Source organism: Pteropus medius, unplaced genomic scaffold (genome assembly GCF_902729225.1).
Source record: "Pteropus medius unplaced genomic scaffold, Ma_sr-lr_union100, whole genome shotgun sequence".
NCBI classification, from domain to species: Eukaryota; Metazoa; Chordata; class Mammalia; order Chiroptera; family Pteropodidae; genus Pteropus; species Pteropus medius.
In genome coordinates, this window is record NW_024355205.1 from 31,594,318 (window position 1) to 31,614,809 (window position 20,492).

Sequence of the window (20,492 nt, forward strand, 5' to 3'; positions counted from 1 at the left end):
TTTCAGAGTATTCCCTTTAGATGTTAATAATAGAATTGTCTTGGCCATGTATACAGTAATACTTTTCACGAGTTATTTGAAATAACTCAGAATCTTGTCTCACATAGGAAAACATGCATAAAAGTGGAACAGCTTGCTTTTATCTTCCTTGACTTTTCTGAGCAATTTCCAAAGAAACTCTGGCTCCAAATACTGGAATGGGTTCATCCAACCGAGGTCTGAGAAAGAACGAAATTAAAATTGAACGACCTGCTTTTTCCTTCCTTGATTTTTCTGAACAACTTCCATGGAAACTTTTGCCTCATAATGTGGAATGGGTTCATCCAATTGAGGCCTGAGGAAGAATGAAATTATTAGTTGAGTAGAGCACATAGGATAGTAGTTAACAATGGCTATAGTTCAGTGTTATCACTTTAAATAATACAAAGTTGTCCATTAGTATTTCCACTGTTAAAGTTAAATTTTAAAGGGGAAAAATATCTACTTTATCCTCTTTTTTAATAAACAGATTCAACTTTTGAAAAATTGTACTTTTCCCTCTTCTCAAGCTATGGGTTATTTCAAGTTGCTTCGGGAGGGGTGATGAGGAAAGGCAAAGGGTAAGGTACAGTATGAAAGGGGGGAAGGAAAACTCAGCCACTTCTATCTTACGGAACACTTACTGGTATATCATAAGATACACTTTGAGAAATATTAAGCAGCTATTTATCTAAAAATAAAATATGGAGGCAATAGGTGTGCTGTGAAAGCTGAAACAAAAATAGATATGCCTGCCTTATCTCCGTGAGAACAGAAAAACAAACAAGAATGATTTGGTTACTGAGCATACCTAAAAACACCAGTTGATAACTTCTCCATCACATCTTTTAAGATACGTAGCTGGAAGGATGGTTAAGGTTGCAATGTAAAAAGCAAATAAAACCATTCAATCAGCAGAAGATGGTAGGCAGGTCACTTTTTTCTTTTTTATGTTTAGCAATCTCAGAAATTCAAATTTTAAGTTACAGAAATTTTGTAAGCTGTTAAGTTTAACTCTAAAAAAAGGAGATAGGTAATTGGTACGAGAGGCGGTAACATAAAAGAGCCTAAATTTCTAGGAACAAGTGATGAAAGAAGCAAGCCTAATGCTTGCCCTAAGTAATGACCAGCGTTATCCCAAAGGATGGTAATGGAGTGGTGTCAGGTTTTCACTTTAGCACTATGGAGTGCTATTTCTATTTAAAAACAATTTTAGCACTTACATCTTTTACTTTAGGTGCACATTCATTTACTAAATGGCTACTCAAAATCTGTGTGAAGGAAAGTTAATAAGGTCTCTGTGATACAAGTCACTAAGAGAGTCAGAAAACTGTAAAACTTTTAAATTATCCCATCATTTAACTGTAATATTAAAATTATAATATTAGAATTGAGAGTCTGTAATCAGTAGTAATGGAGAATTATTTATGGCATGCGATCTCACGACTGGAAGGAGAACTCTATGTTAAATCGCAACTGGCTCAGTGTGAACTAACGGGGGGGTTTGTACAAGTGAAGACTAAAGTCTGATTTAGGACTTTAGAAAATGTAAATTAGAAAATATGAAGATAAAACATTTAAAAAAATTTTTAAAAAGGACCTAAAGAATACTGACTCACTTATTAATACTGTAAATTCGTTCCACTTCTGTTAATGAAATTGCCAACAGTATAAATGTGTGTATATAATGTATATTTCTGATTTTTGAAAATTTAACATCATTTCAGATAAACACGTCATGTTTCAACGTGGTCTGTGGGTTTGTTGAACAGGTTAAAATCATCTTCTGGGGTGTGGTAAGGGAGAGAGCTTGAGAAATTTAAGTAACATAGGCAAAGCAGCCCAGCCTAGCTCCTGACACATAAAATTCAAAAATGCTCTTACTTTTACCACATGGTGTAGAGTATTGTTAACATCCTATAGTATTCTTGATAATTACAATGTTATTGGACATTTAAGTTGCTTTAAATTGAAATTTAAAACAAATTCTTCTGGAAAAGTTAAAAATTAAGTTTATTTTCTAAATTTAATAGGAAAGTATTTAATTGGAAATACTTTAATCTCATATACTCACTACATTAAGGGGATTATCTGGTTTCTGAAATGTGCTTTTTAAAACTCAACATCACAGTACACTAATAAAACCCCACATGAAGGCTGTGCATCAAGTCTGTCATGGCTCCTAAAGGAGGCTGGCCTTCACACGTATCATTCATATCTAACCACACGCATTTAACAAAAGTGAAGTAAGGTATTCAGTGGAGACAAATGTAAGGCTATGCAAGTCTCCTTCTTCATGCACACATATACTCTATTAAGTAACAGGAACTTATTTTTTATCCGATATGTTAAAAATTTTACTAAGTGCAGCTGCCTTTAGAACAGTCATCTTAGAAATAAAAAGGTTTATTCTTAAGTTCACCTTGCTTTAAAGAGGTTTGGACCTTTTTTTGGGGGGCTGCTTATATATTAAGAAAAGTTTTTGTTACTTTGGCTTTCTTCACCAAATTTGTCTCTGAATGACTTCCATTTTAATAAATCAAACACATTTTCATTTGATGAAGACTTCCTATCACTGACATTCCTAAAAACGCTCCACAAACTCTTTAATTTAGATGTTTTCTGAAAGATTTTGCACAATGGCAAGGTGACGTGTAGTTTCCATAATGCCAGGTTAGAAATGAAACAAAATCTTCCATGTAACTTATGGTTTATCTCCCATTCATAAATGAACAAGACTGCCTGGGTGTGATTCCTGTCCTGACACTTGCTAGCTGTGGGCCTGTATTAATCTTCCTATGCTTCAGTTCCTCACTTGTAAAATAGGAATAATAATAATACTTACACCTCATAGGGTGGTTTTAATGTTTAAATAAATTAATACCTGCAAAGCACTGGAACATTGCTTAGCATGCTCAATGAAAGTTAGCTGCTATTATTTATTATTACCATAATTAAAGAATGATGAGAGTTCAAGGTAAATTTCAAGCCAGAAATTCAAGTCAGTAGAAAAAAAGGATATAAAGATATTTTCCTTGTTGTACATTTGACAGATTCCAAACTTCATCGTTAAGGAAAGCCACCGTTGCTCCCTTGAGGAAAAGGCAGTGGCTATCGGGAGGATCCAACTTGGAGAGAATGAACAAAGACTGATCAATTACCGAGTTTAACAGCAAAAAGATGATTAGTATCTTGAGCTAGAAAAACTTCTACACAAATTAAATAATAATCAAATCAGTCTATGGCCATGCCACCCTGAACAAGCCCAATCCCGTCTGATCTTGGAAGCTAAGCAGGGTCGGGCCTGGATAGTACTTGGATGGGAGACCACCTAGGAAGACCAGGTGCTGTAGGCATGAAAAATAAAAAATAAGGGATTGTAAACTGACAAGGCCCTTGCAATCTGTGAGGTCAATCAAGGGTCTCGCAAAAAAACAAACAAAAAACCAAAAAACCAAAAAAACCCCAAATCACAAATAATCGGCACACAAACTTTAATAACAATATGTTAACCATGTTTTCTTTTGCATTTCGTTGTCCCAAATGATGAAACGGCAAGGTCAGATGCTAAGCCAATCTAGAATCCTGGTGATGGAACAGTAGAGAGAGTGTGTGTGTGTGTGTGAGAGAGATTTCTGGCTGCTACCTAACAGTCAGTTTTATCGGAAAATCAATGAAGACTGGTATATGAGAATTATGGTGTTTGCATACCAACTAATAAAAATATTTAATTTTGGTTCTGTTAGAAAATGTAACTTTGGGAGACAATGTGTATATACACATTGTCGTACATTCCAATTTAAATAATTAGGAAATTGTGATAATTTTATAGAGAAATATTTTGCCATGTCAATAATGTTTGTTACAAGGAAAAAATTCCTATTTGAATTACCATTAAATTTAGAAGTTACTACTTCTAAACCACTAAATAAAAGTTAAATGAACTTCTCCACTGGGCACCATTTCAACATTTTGGCCAACATGTAGCAAAAGTTAAAAAACAAACCAACCTACATTTCTTTAAAAACAAGGTATAATTTAGAATTTACACAAATTCCGCCACATTTTGCCTCAAAAGACTAAGGCATTATTCTTCGTTAATTATATCCTTTTGGTGTAATGTTTTACTATTTCTGATAATACCTGCAGGTTTTCTTCTGTTGTTATCCAATGGCCTCCGACACCAAGCAGTGTGATGATATCATGTTTATGAGGTAGTAGTTGTAACTTCACTGTTGGTTCATCATCTTTACTATATAATCTCACTTACAAGGGAACAGTTTAAAAAGAGAGAGAAGAGAAATATATTCTACAGTCATCTGATGAAAATTTATTCTTCAAATAAATTTACTTTTTAATGTAGGAATGAGGAAGCATTTTTCTTAAGAAAAAGTCAACACAAGTATTCAGACACCTTAAAATATACTTTTGCATTAAAACTATTAATAAAATTTGCTTTTAGATTTATTTATAAATAAAATAACTAAAGATAAAAAGTCTACTTTCATTTGAAAACCAGGTAAAGTAATACGATGTACAACTAAGTCTGACAGTTGTAATCAGAACATTGGTAGCTTAATACTTTTGGGAAAGCTGACTTATAACTGAGGAACTCATGGACTCAAGACAGTCATACTTTGACATAATTACTGAAATGTCCACTTGAAAAGTTAATAAAACATACATTCGTTTCCAGTGAAAGATTTTTGTGAGATTATTTCGTATCTTGAAAATACCAGTTAGAAATAAACACACGATGGCCATATGCAGCTCTATTCACCTATGATTCTCATGATAGAAGACAAATTCTAACAAAGTATAAATAGAATGCTTTTGCAGGCTTGTGAAACCTCTCTTTTAGGTGAGATGGCACTACTTAAGTATATACAAATTCGGTGTTAAATAGATTTTTGCTAAACTACAGAAGTTCAAGGAAGATGAAAATTGAACAAAATACTGTGCACTTTTTCCAAGTAGAGATTGCAGAAGTCAATCATCCAATACAGGGCCCTATGCAGCAGAACTGACTGAATAAGCATCTGGCTGAGGTTTGAACTAATATTTATCATATGGGAACCATTGAAAAGATCATGTTTGTAGATTCTTGTAGAGATACTTAAACTCCAATGCCTATACTTTAAAAGGCAAGCATGTTTTCTCCTCCAGACAGAGTTTACAATGGGAATAAAATAAAGATGCTCCAATTTAAATAGAAAAGTTAAAAAAAAACACCCAACAAGCTAAACATTGATCAAATATTTATGTTAAAAATTATTCCCTGGTTATATATTTTTTTTCTAAAATGCATCCATCACACTAAAAAAAATTAAGGACTACTGATTTAGCAAAGTACCCACCTCCAGCATCTAGGACAATATCTACTCCCAGGCCACCTGTTTCTTCTAAACAGCTTTCAGCAACATGGGCTTTCCCATTCGATACATCGATCACTCGGGCTGTAAAGGACAGGAAGTTAGGCCAACTGTACTGTTCTCTATGTGATCAACACAAACAAATCAGAGGAAAATAAGAAAAGCAAATGAATATCTCTTCTTTGAAATGAATTAAGTAGTTTAAAAAACTAATCCAAAATGTACTTTTTTTCATCTAACACGATATTGGTAAGAATCAATTTAAATGAAGGGAATGGTATATTCGATCGAATAAAATATAAGCATTTTGTGGATAACGTGTTCCAAGGCTGGTCTGCTGACACAGAGGACTGTTCCCTATAGCTATAGGATATATTGCCAGGGCTGAGAATCTGTAAACCACAGAGGTACATATATATGAAGACATGGGTTGAAAGATTAAGCAATTTCTTAAATATGTTCAGATTTAATAGAGTTTAGAGCTAAAAAGTACAAAAATATATTTGTGTGATATATGTCTCTATTAGAGGCTGTTTTATTCCTTTCTCATAGAAATTCCCTGTACTTCCCTTATTTGCTCCTCAAAACAAAGAAAAATCTTGAAGGTAAAGAAAAAAACATGATTATTTTTAGAACAGTTAGTGAAAATTAAACTATTTTTAACTGGTTGCTTTAAAGTATTATATTAATAGAACAAGCCAATGAGAGAATTAAAATAAAAATCTCAGAATTGGAACTGGCAAATGAAGACACGTTTATGTTTCATTTTTTATCTTTTAACACCTCCTCAAAGAGGATTCCTCTGAGAGCTGCTTAGGTTCACGTGATCTAAGCTTTGGGGACAGAGGTGGAGTGTGGAGGACACACAGGAAAGGGGAATGAAGCAGCTAGGAAGGGCAGGATTAGATAATGAGAAACTCTTCCCTTCAACAATACCATTCATGCTTTTTTTTTTCCCCCTCTTCTTTTCAATCTCTTCCTTTTCCTTTTTTCCCTATATTCTTCCTTCTCCAGGCTCCATCTTAACCAACCTTCCATTTCTTGGTTATCTCTGCCAGAAGCATAATGTAACAATGGAAATAACATAAACTTCAGTGCTAGATGGGCCTGGGGTCAAACCCCATCCCGGCCCTTCTTCTAGTTGTGGACCCTTGGACAAGCTAGTTAAATTCTCTGAGATGCTGTTTCCCTGTGTTAGCCAACACAAGGTTGTTGAAGACTTAAAGAGATAACATCCATGTTAACACTCAAACATTACTTTCTTCTTGCCTGCCCTTCAATTACACTGATCATCGTTTCTCTTCATCTGTTAAAAACCCCAAAGTTAACTCTGTAACTCTAGTCTCTTCAATTCTGTTCCTATCTTTCTCCTCTCCTTTTTCATTTTTTCAATCTCTATTTTCTTTTTCCACCCCATGTTTGTTGCCATTCAGATACATTCAATCTTTTCAAGAGCTCCTCAGTCTCCTCCATGTGCTATTCATCAAAAACTATATTTCACCCGTGTTTCTGTGTAAGTGGTCTGTCTCCCTTTCTATAGTATATCACAGAAAACAGACAACTTTAGTGGCATATCACTGAGTAAAACAGACTGAGAAACATATAAAGTGATGCAAAAATATATCCCTTTATTGACGGAAACCAAAGAGGCATCACCTAATCTGAACTTGGCTAAGTTAAGAACAATGGGGCAAAGAAGAAAAAGCATTGAAAAATGTGGGTTTAAAAAATAAATAATTAGCAGATGACATGATACTATGTACAGAGAATCCTAAAGAGTCCACCAAAAATCTATTAGAACTGATAAATGAATTCAGTAAAGTAGCAGGATACAAAATTAATATTCAGAAATCAGTTGCACTTTTATAAGCCAATATTGAACTATCAAAAAGAGAAATTAAGAAAACAATCCCATGTACAATTGCATCAAAAAGTAAAATAAAAAACAATAATTAAAATTAAAACTATCACTTCCTTAAACTTGGATTTAGCACAGATACTAAGAGCATTTTAAAAATGACTTATGTTTTGGATTTTGTACTTTGTTTTATAAGCACAATTTTAAAGGTGATATCCCTTCAAAATGTTATGTTTCAAATTGAGTAATGCTACCTACCTATAGAAGGCCTAACTCTTTCAAGGTACTGCTTGTCTTCAAGGCTGCACGCTGTTGAAATCACTTTGGCTCCTCTATGGTGTGCTAACTGAATAGCTATTGTACCAAGTGCCTGTGTAGAAAATAACACAATAGGTTTACAGATACAGGGCAGAGGCCATATCTAATTTATTTTATAGGCTGCTTAATAATGTGTAATACTTTAGTGCTATTTTAGTACATTTTAAAATGTTATCTGATAGAAAACAAAAAGAAAATATGGACAAGTTTAGTAGGATAAGACACTGTGATTGACTTTCTTCTTCAGAAGGGGTGGTGGAAAAGCTGCACATGCCACATGCTCTCACCCAACCTGTCCAGAAGGGCACATAATTTCAAGAATGGAGGGCTACATTAAAAAGCATGGCCTTTGAAAGAGAAAAATGGGCCTTTAAGGGCCTGGGCATGATGATCTAAGCTAATTACACAATATACATGCGAGCCCAGTGACCTCTGCTGGAAGATCGGAGCACTTCAAAAGCTCCATCCTTTCTGCTGAGCGGGGGTGAAGTTCAGGGAAACACCGCTCCCCTGATTTGACATCAGGCTGAAGCCACTGCTGAAGACAGTTTTTTTTTTTTTTTCCCCAAGGAAAAGCAAGGGAAAAAGCATTTTCATCAACAGTCAGAAAATAAAGCTATAAATTCACCCCAAGTTTTGTAACATTTTTAGATTATAATATTTTTATATGTTTGCTTTTAATGTTGAACTATTTTTTTTGATGATACATGTAAGATATTTAAATTAGGACATTTAATGATCTTGTGTGATCCAACTATAAATTCGACACCTTATTAATGTAAGTGTGTGAGGGATGTTATACAAAATTGGTAGTGAGTACAGGATTTGGCTTCAAAGACTCTTCGGCTACTTCAGGCTTTGTGTAACAAGCATAAAAAAAACTGCTTGTTCCCTCTTTTCATGTACTAGCAGATTCAAAGTAAGAAACTAAACATGCTAAGTCTACCTTTTATCTCTCACTGATAAAAGCTGCTTATTTTATAAAATGGGAGCTTGGTAAAGAATTCAGTGAATAAGCTACTGGCAAAGAATTATATTAGCAAATGAATGGCCCAGTCCTTAAGTTTACCGTGTTTCGGTCTGTTTCTAAACAAAACTATTAGCACCTACACTTGCTCCATCCATTATCAGCACTGATTTTCCTGGTGAGAGATGAGAAAGATAATGCAGAGCTGTGTAGGCTCGTACTCCATCGCGAATGGTTCCAGCGGCTTCTGTCCATGTAACTTTTTCTGGCTTATGAACTATCACAAAGAAGAAGAGGAAACAATTGTTAGCAAGTCCTGTTAGTCTTGCTTCCTGGATCTATCTCCCCATCACCACTGCCACCATGGCTCTGATCCCAGACTCTACTCCCATTATCTTTCACTCCCATTACGATTTCCCTGTTTCCATTCTCGCCCTCTAACCCCAGCAGACTTGTCTCTCCCACTAAAGGTCACAACATCCTTTTTTTTTTTTTTTTTTTTAGTTGAGATATAATTGACATCAGAGGTCGCCAGCATTATAACTTAATTTCTTAGTTGCCTTCATAGTTCATCACCCAAGTATACATTCCTAAACAATATAATTTAGTTTTGCCTGTTTCTGAAGTTTATCTAAATGGAATTGCACCATATGTGTTCTTTTCTGTCTTGCTTTTTATACTCGACATTGTTTTAAAGACACATCCTTTTTTGTACCTGTGGCTGTAGTGCTTTCATTTTTGTTGTTTTATGGCATTTCCCTGTGTGAAAACACCTTCATTTGGTTATCTGTTCTCCATTCAGGAAACATTTGTGTGGTTTCCAGTTTTTGTCAGTTATAAACAATGTGGCTAAGAACACTCTTGTAGAAAAGATTGTGTTATGCTGGTGAACAAGTTTTCTCTAGAATATTTAATTAGGAACGGAAATCTCAGGTCTCAGAGTATATTACCTCGACTTTACTACATTCTTCCAGAGTGGCTGTATAAATTTATTCTCCCGCAGCCGTGTATTAAAGCTCTTGTTGCTGTGAGCATTCTTGTCAACCCTTGGTATTAGTATACATTTTTACCAATCATGGGTGTGTAATGGTTTCTTACTGCGATTTTAATTTGCTTTTCCCTTACTACTGAAGTTGAGCATCTTTGTGTTTGTTGGCCATCTGCAATTCCTTTGGTGACGTGACTGTTCAAGTGTTTTATCAATGTTTCTATTATGTTGTCTTTTTCTTATTGACTATAGGAATTTTTATATATTCTAATGAGTCATTTGCTTGTTTATGCGCTATAAACATTTTCAACTTTATGGCTTCTTTTTTCAATCTCTTTAACAGTGTCTTTGAAAAATAGAGTGCTGGTACGATCTTTTAAAAACATAAATAACATTCTAACACTTCTGTGCTTAAAATTCATCAATGGCTTTCCAATGCACTCGGAACAAAATGCAAACTCTTCATACAGTTTCAAGAGCTCTACTGATCTGATCCTTAAGCTGCTCCTTTATAATGATTACTTACTTTCGTGTTTATGTTGTACACTGAGTGTGACATAAACAACCCTCTCTCACTTTACCCAGTCACTTTTATAACAGTTTTCATAGTCTTTACCAGCCTTTTCAAATATTTTTCCTCTGATGGCAATCAACTCAGGTGGTGGAGCCCAACAGTCAGCATTGCTTTTACCAACTGACTAGTGCCATCTAGTGGGGAAGCCGAGCATCCAAGCATACATGTTGAAGAGGTTACAACCGACCGGCAAGGCATTAAAATAGTAAAACATATTAAGCAGGGTAATGACAGTCATGCGCTGCATAATGATGTTTGTCAACAATGGATCACATATACAACAGTGCGATCACATATAATCCCGTAAGATTATAATGGGGCTGAGAAATAACAACTGCCTAGTGACCTTATAGCCATCTTAAGTACTTGGGTGTTTGTGGTGATGCTGGTATAAAAGTATAGCATATACAATTATGTACAGTACATAACACTGGATAATGATAATAAATAACAATATGACTGGTTTAGTTACTATACTTTTTAGAGTGTACTCTTCCTACTTATTGAAAAGTTTGCTGTAAAGCCACATGCCGTGCTACACCTCATACATCTTGTGTTTACTGCATCCCTTCACTGCATCATTTTATCTTGTGCTTCATTTAATCTTGTGTTGTTTTGCATAGTAACATGCTGTACAGCTTGCAGCCTAGAAGCAGAAGGCTTTTAGGTGTGTAGTAGGCTGTGCCATCCAGGTTTGTATAAGTATGCTCTATGATGTTCACATGAGGAACTTGCCTAACGCTATATTTCTCAGAATGTATCCCTGTCGTTAAGTTGCACATGACAGTAATTAATTTGTCTGAGACCATATAGCTAGTAAGTTTGAATGTCTGACTCTAAAACTAAAGTAGAATGTCTGACATCTAATCTAATAGTATGTGCTCAATTTATGTGAAAGTTCCTTATATGAAATTTTCCAGGAATGTGTTCCATCATAAAAATTGGGACTACCTATATTTTTATTAAAAAATCAAACAAGCTGTCCTTAAAAAAATGCTAACAGTAATAAACTACATTTAAGATACCAAAGGAACTGAAATTACATGGTTAGATATGGTTTAAAGTTAAGATCCTTGCTTTTGTGTAAGATGTCCACAGTGTTTATTATTATAAAAACTAATAAATAAATAAAAGAGAGCCATGTCTGGATCAATAATAACAGTGTAGAAGAACCCAAGAATTATCATGTCAATTCTTTCTACCTTAAGTCAAAAGGAATAATGCTGAAAATTGTGCCAAATTTTGAATAAAAGGTAAAATTATTTTTATGTTTGACAGAATAGCTTGAGAATTGAAAACACAAAAGAGCTGGAAGAATTCCTCAATTTTTAACCCTCTCCTTAATGTTCTGCAACAGGATCAATAAGACAGTTTTGGGGAAGTTGTCTGGAACTTAGTTCTTTGGTTCAAGGAAAGAACAGACTTCTCTGAAGGTGACTGAGTACTGAGCTTTCATTAAAAAAAAAAAAATCACCAACGAAGTAATGGGAACTAAAAGAGTTGTGGTAAACTGAATATGTGCCCTGAAAATCTTTAGGGAACATAATGAAATCATTTCCTTTTTCATAAAATGTTGCACTGCAACAGAGCTTAGAGCTCGCCTCGTTTGACACCCTTTTTTATGGACACAGTAAATGTACCCAGGGTTTTGCTTAAAGTCATCCACAATTGGTGGTCATTCTTGAAGTATTTTCTTAACATTTTACTGTATTTTCTTAAGAAATATCTGGAATAATTTCCTCTATATGTTGGTGGATTTCTGGACTATAATCCTCCTGATTTGTAGCAAAATAAAAGGTCATTTGTGTGGTTTGCTTGTCTTAGCTTAAGCTTTATAGCTAGGAAACTTTGATGTTCCCATTTGCTTTTCTCCTTCTGGTCCATTTTATAATTCTCCAGTGTTCAGCAATGCCTATAAGAATGAGCCTTTTTTGTTTTTTTCAATACTTAACCTTCTATAACAATTTAGTTTAGGGGATTTAGCCACAATTCAAACCTGGGAATCCACACTAAAGGTTTTTGTCGACTCCATACTTAGAAGGTTCTCAAAAAAACATGGGCAACAAGGACCCAAGGAAATTCTGGAGTCAAAAGTAGTGGTTCCCATAAAGGAGCCAGTGGTGGTCATCAATTTTCAAACTGCATAATATCAAATAGCTATGGATCGGAAACTTTCGTAGCATGGTATCTGAAGATGAGTGAGCTTTATCTTTCAAAGGAAGACACATTCTAGCCTCAAAATACATATAACTAAGCACAGGCCTCAGATTTCTGGAAAACCACCTTTTTAAATTAATTTTTAATAAAATAATATGGCATTACTTGGAAATTTTAGACACAGTAAATGTCATTAAACAAATTATTTACAATTTATAAATTTAGAAATGAAATGTCAAGAGCTTTGCTAGCCCAGTTCAAGTTACAATATGGACTCAAATGTATAAATTTACTAATTTTAACAGTCCAAAATCCAACTTGGCCTTCTGCCCCCACAAGGTCCAATTAGGGATTTTATCTTTAAGAAAAAACTTTGGAAAAATTTTAATGAAATATTTCAGGAACACAAAATAATATATGTTGACCTATATATAGATAAGGTATGAAGAATAACATGAGCCCTGCATAAGGAGGAGCTGATTGGCAGTACCACTGGAGTCCCGTGACCCACACCAATCACATACTCCTCCTATGCCCACAAAGGTAACTGCCGCCTGACTTATTTTTGGTTCATTGGTTTGTTTATTTTCTCAGCAATGCATACATTTTTATAATGGCCAGGTAAGATGTAAGACATCGAGATTTTCTTTAGAAGGAAATTTGAGACATCCTTAAAATAATTAGACACCCTGGAATGTTAGCTTTTGTTGGAAATGTTAGTGACACAAACCTCATTTGAAGCTACAAGCTCTGTCTTGTTTTCATGTGTTTTGTGTAGCAACTGTCACAGTTCTGGTAGCACCCAGAATAATTAATTCCAGTAACCCACCTTCCCTTCACTTCCAGTTATATTTAGAATTGAAGTGAGATACAATAGACTACACTTTATATTTCAGTATCTCCCAAATCATGAACTGAGTTGTATCATAAAAGTTAATTTGTGAGTTAGCTATCTAATTTCACTGTAGAAATCATGTACATAGGTTTTTAATCTTTGCTCTCAAAGTGTAATTAATCCACAAAGTCTAGCTTTTTTTTCTTAAAGTAAATTCAAGATGTTATGTAATTCTACCTTTATGTATTTCAGTATTTATCTTTAAATTACAGGGACATTTTCTGATATAACAATATTGCTATTTTCACAGATGACAAAATTATCAGTAATTTCTTAGTGTCATCTAATACCCAACCCATGTTCAGACTTCATTCTCTCAGAAAATCTCCATCTGATTTTTCATCTCTATATTTTCTTTATATCCTTAAGATATGCTTAACTTTGTGTGGTTTTGAACTTTATAGAAATAAATGGTATCACACTGTTTGTATTCTTGCTTTCTTCACTCAATACAGTTTGTGAGATTCATCCATCTTGATACGTTCAGCTGTTATTTACTTATTTTCACTGCTGAGTTAAATTGCCATCTTGGAATATCTTTAGTTATCCATTTTCCTGATGATGAACATTTGGGCTGTTTCCCTTTTCATTTCACAATTACAAACATGCTATTATGAACTCTTGTGCATTTCTACTGGCGCACATCAAGTTTCTGTGAGGTACAAAACTGTCTGTAGAATTATTAGGTCTGAGTATCCATCGTTACCTTTATTAGATAACGCTAAAATATTTTCTACTGCATTTGTACCAATTTACACTCCTGGTGCATAAAAGGACCCATCGTTCTGCATCCTTGCTGACCCTTGCAATGGTCACATTTTGTAACTGTCAGTCTTGTGCGTGCATAACGGCATCTCCAAGTGGTTTTAATTTGCTTTTCTCTGATCACTAAGGAGATGCAGCATCTTTTCACTATGGTTTCATGAAGTGTGTGTGTATGTGTGTGTGTCATTATTTTAATTTAAATATACGAAAAGAAAATTATTATAAGAAAAATTAAAATTTATTATTTCAGTTATAGGGAACACTTGGCAAAAGATATTAGCTAAAGAAACCAAAGTGTTCTTGAGTCTTTCCTGTCTCAGACTCTACATGTATTATCTAGATTTTTTAAATTAACCTTTCCAATTTCAGTTAATAACCAAAAATAAGAAGTAAAAATATTCTGATTAGGAATATTTCAGAGCCAAGGAGAAACTGCTTGTCAACCCTCTTACCACGAGTGTAAGTGAAACTTAAAGTTCTATATACTGCTTAGTAGGAATATAAATTTTATGATACTGAATTATAAGCTGGGGGATTCATATGACTGGCCAACAGTTATTTCCTATGTATACTCACGGTAGATACAAAAGCATCAAAATGTTACCAGCCCCCACACATCAGTGAAGTGAGACTTTTATGCCACATACCCAGGTAGTGCTCATGTACTCTAACAACTTCGCAGAGTCCAGGGTCTTCAGAATCCAGGGGTAAAATTCCTGAAAATTAAAACGAAAAACTTAAGAGAAACGATCCCCACATGAATGCATTAATTCCTAATGAGATGCGCTTTAAGTGTTAGTCTAAATTTTGTTCAGTGGAATTTTGAGGAAGATTTCAGTAATTACTGGTGTAGGGAAGGAACAGACTTCAGAAATATGAGAGAGAAGTAATTTCATTTTCTGACATAAACACTATAACATCTGTACTATCTTTTCCTTTCCTTTCCTTTTTCTTCTTTCACCTCTGAGTGACGGTAAAGATGATGGCTGGAGTCTTGGGTGAACCCAGGTTCCTCATTAAAATTGTCCCGGTGCACAGCTACCTTCCCACGGTTGGTTCTATAAGATACCTCAGCATGCTCCCAGTAAGTCCCACTTTCTCCGAAGCTAGTCTGATTTTATTTTTGGTCTCTTACAAAAAGAATCCTGAGTAATACAGTGTCATGAACTTCTTGGCCAGATAAAAAAGAAAGACAGAAATAATAAATTCTTCAAGAAAATACGTAAGTCAAAGGCAATATCGTAAGACATGAACAAAAATATTCCTACAAATCTATTCTTAACAGCTTCGAGCATGTCATAAAGTTAAACATTTTCTAAGTTTATATGAATATCTTCCTATGAATAGTTCCCACAGAGAAATGATAATTTCAAAGACTATGATTGAAATCATATTTTATACGTTTGTGTGACTGTCTAGGACACAAGTATAAATACATATATGTGCAAAATAGTATTAACTGTGGATTAAAAAAAAAACAGTAAACGAAATGTTTCCAGTAAATTTCTTTTACAAGAGTAGTGAGGGGAAATCTTGTAAAACTCAAGCTGATGTGGGGAGGGCAGCTTCTGCGTAGCCGAGTCAGTGAACAGTCTTCAAGCAGATGACCTATGACGTTTCCCTATAGTCCCTGGTCCAGCCATGGGCTGAGGTCCTGTCAGGAAAGGGCTGAACCAAGCATAGGAATAACTATGCTCGTCTTTTTGATCTCCAATATTATTAAATAGACAAATATTGAAAAGTTTTAAATGCTCTGCTATAGAGATCAAACTCCCAATTTTCTTCGTCAGTGGACATTTGAGAGCAAATTCCAAAAATCAAGAAAGTATGAAGAAAGGTCACAATAAAGATTAATAACTGTATAGAAAAAAGAGGGATGACAGTAAAATAGATGACTTGAAATAGGACTGTGAATGACAACTTACCGACCACTTCATCATCTCGTTGAAAGAATGATACCTTGTTTCCAACTAAAGAGTGAAGAAAATTAATAATTAGTATAATGAGGCTATTAAATGTATTCTTATTTAACTCAAATAAAAAGATCCATGGGTTTATAAAAAGTCATGAACTCAAAGAAAAGGTCAAAAACTTCTAGGACATTCTGATCAGATAGAACACTTCAAATCTGGATTCTCTATAAATTTTCTACAAAATCTGGGCCACGGAGCTGTTGACACCACAGAGAAGGATGAAGGAATAAAGGAAAACAACTCCACAGCTCCTATGATGATTATGTTGCTTTCCGCCCTTCATGTGGTTAGCACAATTTTCTACCATGATTTTAGCTGCAGAATCTCAGACACACAACGGGAAATTCTGGTAAGAGTCACATGTAAAATTACTTTGGGATTATGGAAATAAATTGAGACTGGTGCCAAGACATGTTTTGGAACTATATGGAAATGACAGTTATATCTTCTCTGAACACGTAGAGAAAAAGCTCCTACTATCCGTCAACTCTTTAGAATATCTTTGTTCAAATAGTTACAAGGGAAAAGAGGAAGAAAAGCCAAATGTCACTGAATGTCTTACTTGTGTCCAGGATTTTAGTGTATTATCCCATTTAATCTTAATGGCAAACACGAGGTCGGCATCATTGTTCTTATTTAACTTACAAGAGACTGAGGTGAAGCAGTGAAGCAAGGTGGAAGCCTCAAATCTGGACACTGGCTGACTCTATCATCAAAATGGCCCCAGAACTCATTTTTTTGGTACTCAGCAAGGAACTCTAAGTCTGATATTCCTACTTTCAAGCCTTCTGTTCAGAGTTTATTTCTTTGGATCCCTCCTGTGCCATTGTCCTCCGATGTCTTTGCCTTCTGATCCACTGTACTTTTCTCTTTCCTTTCTGCTACTGATCTTCCACCTCCTGGGACCACTCTGATCCTTTTTTCTTGGCCTCCTTCACACTCCTTTTGATGGTCCCTCTAATAGTGGGTTCTCAAGGGTTCCATGCCATGCATATGTCTCTCCTCCATTTCTACTCCCTTCCTGGGTGAGTTCATCAACTCTATTATTTCAAATACAACCTACATGCTGACAACTCTCGAATATATGTCTCTCACCTTTGAGCTTCAACTCACATAATTGCTTATGACGTTATCTCCAGTGGGATATCACTCAGGTACCCTGAACTCAACAATCATAAATCTAAACTCACCGTCTTCCTCGAAATCAAATCCTCTCCCCTTATCAATCGGCGGCACCAAGTCATACCTTAACCAGAATCCTATAAATCAGCCCTGGCTCTTACCTGGTTAATTCCCTTGTTCCAGTCAATTATTAAGCCCTGCTGACTTGACTTCCTCAATATTTCTTAAATATGTCCCTCTTCTCCAATCTTTCCCACCACTGTCTTGGTTATGGACTCTGTCATCTCTTGCCTACTGGTCTACAACCCAACCAGTCCTCTTACGTGTTTGCCTCAAATCTACTCTTCATATGGCTACTCTAATAATCTCCCTTAAAATCCAAGCTGATATGAGGTTCATCATGAGTCTGGCCCTTGCCAACCCTCCTGCCTCATTTTTTCGGGGGGAAGGAATGAGTGTTTATATCACCATTAAATATTGTGTTCATTATCTTTTATTCTTCTATGCTTGAAATACAATTTGACAAAATGTTTCTGTGTCAAGTATCTTACCTCTAATTCCTGCCGAGAACTTCATTTTACTCCAGCAACACCAAACTCTGTAATTCTTACATACGTCACATTAGAAGTTGTTTCTCTGCCTTTGCTCGTGATCCTCCCCCTCCCTGCCTCTTACTTTCTGGCTAACTTACTCCAAAAAACCTTTCCTGTTTCTTCTGGCTGGGTTGGGCATCTGCTCTCAGAGCTTTTGTAATAATATACTTGTATGTGTGTATGTCTCCTCCCTAGATTGTGAACATTGTGAGGGCAGAAACTTTGTCTTAATTATCTTCACGTACCAAGCAATTATCAAGTGCTCATTAAATATGGACTAAATGAATAAATAAATATTTACTCATCTTCTGGCTACTGTAATTCCTATTTTTATTTTCCTGCTGTGTGAACAGAAGAATGGAGAGGGAACAAAATTACGATTTAGCTGTGTTAGACTACATTGAGAAAGAGTATCAAATAAATATATTATGGGTTAAAATCAAAGGCAAAACTCAAACCCATTATATCACATGGTCATTCATTCATTCATATATACAGAAAGAGCAACCATATACTGATTAATCATGAACGATTAGCAGTAATTAAGAACAGTAGGTCTACTTAGAAACAAATTATTTCAAGTACTTAGGCATATATGTCTGGCATTTAAGACCATTATTTTACTAAATAAAACTTAAATTTTTTTTTCATTTAAGGCAATCAAAAACTCTTACTGCTTATTTCTCCCCAGAACTCATTTTTAGATGAGCAAAGTGCTTAACTTTTAAATGCTCATTTTTAGACAAACTTTAAAATTTAATGTGAATGTAGTTACTAGTATATAAGTTTTGGCCCAAAGCCAAATTATACAAGTAATATAGGCTGGTCTGTAAACATCATAAAAAGAATGTTGGTCATTCTATTCAATATAATTATTCACAGATTTAAATATATAATCCCTATTTACTAAAGTATAATAAGCTCTTTAATTATAAAACACTAAAACACTAATTAAGTTCTATTTTTCTTTTTGATTTAAAAAAAGAAAACATTTCTGTATTTTATATTTGAAGTGTGTATGATTCTATGTGCCAATAAACCAATTAGCTACCATGTAATTTCTTCTACCTTAGAAAATACAAATATTTACATCTGTAAACTTACCATCTAACACAATTCCAGCAATTTCTCTCCCAACGGGAAAAAAATCCTTCTCCATCTTCATTTCTGCCAGAAGCTAAATCATGACAAAGGCTATTTATTGTCAAGAATAAATCCTGGCTGCTTCTTATATAAGAGGAAAGCAGGAACAAAACTCAAACCACAGAAAAAGCAAATGTGATTCAATTCCATCAAGATAAAGCAAATAACTTCACAAAATAGGTTTCTCTATCGAGTAGGAACCAGAGTTTGCTGAGGAATTAGTTGATATGTAAGATGTGGGTGTGAGTATTATTATTCAAAGCACCATTAACATATACTTCGTTGAACATCTTTACTCTGCCAAGCATGAAGGGAAACTATGGCCCAAATTTACCAGTTACCTCGTTTGGATGGGGTGAGGGGTGTGTGGAGAGGACACTGTTGAATAAGGGGATCTGGCTAATAAGAACAAAACGTTCTCAATTCCCACACTCTTTAAAATCATCTGAGTGTTTTTCACAAGTCTTGGATTAGGAATCAGGTGGAAAGAAGCAATGGATATACATAGGGAAATTACTATATAATTTCGAACTAGCATTTCTTTTTTTAAAGATAAATTATTTATTTTTGAGAGATTAGCAATTTGTAAACTGACCAAATAAATTTAGTACTTGACTTGTGAAGTGACAGAGTATACACAGATAAGCTTGTAGTTTAAGTTCTTGCCACTTTATACTTCTATAGCACCAGAGCTGCAGAATCCATTTGTAGGTAACATACTATTTTAGGAACAGTATGTAAAAGGAAATTGAAATAATTCTTTTGTATATTTGTTCATTTTTCAGTTTTTAGATCTCTTGTATATACTTGATTGCCTGAAAAGTCTTTTTCAATGTGGAACTCTGTACTTTTCCTAAATTGATAACATGACATTCTTATAGAAATACTGGGCGTTTTACGTCACTTCTTTTATGGAGACTTTTACAGAGCTATAATTATGGTTACAGCAATTGCATCTCTCTTCCTTCACTTACCATGAGCATTTTCTTACATTATTATACAATTTTCATAACTTGTTTAAAAGTTGTGCAATATTTCATTAAATTGACTATTATATTTTCTATTTCTTTCTGTTAGACAGGAGATAATCTCCTAGACTGGGAGTTTAATGAATTTTTCGTAGTTTTAAAAAGGACACCCTAGAAAGGCTGAACACAAGAACCCTGCAGACATGTAGTACTAGTATTCCTGGTGAAAAGACTTTAGAGCATCTCACTAATTCGGTTCTCAAGTCAGGCTCATGTTACAGAGTTGCCCAATGGAAGCCTCTAACTTTGTTCTATAATTTCCCTAAATGTGATTTTATTGCAGAAAACTTTTAGATTCCTAGAAATTATGGTGACATTATAATCCAATAAGTTAAGGGTCCAATTAAACTATGGTATTAATCTTTACAAAACCGAGTATCTAGACCTGCTATATTTATTATAGCACTTAAGCACAATTTACCATTTGAAAACTTTCTATGTATTTCATGTTCAATAACAGAAAGCTACTGGGTGGCATGAGGTTGGGGAAGTGTATGAGAGAAACACAAAGAGAAATGACAGAAACAACATGAACTCTATTTAAAGACATTAATTAAAATTATCTATAGAATAGTTAATAAATTAGGTTTCTATATTTTTACTATATTTATAAAGGTAATTTGTTCCTTGATTATAGGCCTTAATAATTATAAATTTTCAGGTTTTCACAATGTAAAGGAGTTTATAAGATATTTTCATATGTTAATATAAAATACATGAC

General features: G+C 34.6%; 1 protein-coding gene and 1 non-coding gene across 7 annotated transcripts in view; one reads left to right on the top strand and one right to left on the bottom strand.

Moving 5' to 3' along the window:
- Positions 1 to 20,492, bottom strand: part of CRYZL1 (crystallin zeta like 1) — a 30,002-nt gene continuing 9,510 nt past the window's right edge. For 5 of the 6 annotated variants that reach the window (XM_039857575.1, XM_039857578.1, XM_039857576.1 and 2 more), the window contains 10 exons: positions 18,705 to 18,777; positions 15,838 to 15,882; positions 14,560 to 14,628; positions 8,677 to 8,810; positions 7,507 to 7,618; positions 5,376 to 5,474; positions 4,162 to 4,283; positions 3,041 to 3,146; positions 830 to 875; positions 1 to 334 (listed from right to left, as the gene is read on the bottom strand). In XM_039857575.1, the coding sequence (XP_039713509.1) occupies positions 235 to 334; positions 830 to 875; positions 3,041 to 3,146; positions 4,162 to 4,283; positions 5,376 to 5,474; positions 7,507 to 7,618; positions 8,677 to 8,810; positions 14,560 to 14,628; positions 15,838 to 15,882; positions 18,705 to 18,777 (906 nt within the window). In that variant the 3' untranslated portion in view covers positions 1 to 234. Of the gene's footprint in view, positions 335 to 829; positions 880 to 3,040; positions 3,147 to 4,161; positions 4,284 to 5,375; positions 5,475 to 7,506; positions 7,619 to 8,676; positions 8,811 to 14,559; positions 14,629 to 15,837; positions 15,883 to 18,704; positions 18,778 to 20,492 lie in introns of all 6 variants that reach the window. The other variant, XM_039857577.1, reaches the window with a different exon arrangement.
- LOC120599198 (5S ribosomal RNA) lies at positions 3,256 to 3,374 on the top strand. The gene has a single exon (XR_005651814.1). It is a non-coding gene; the product is annotated as a 5S ribosomal RNA (ribosomal RNA).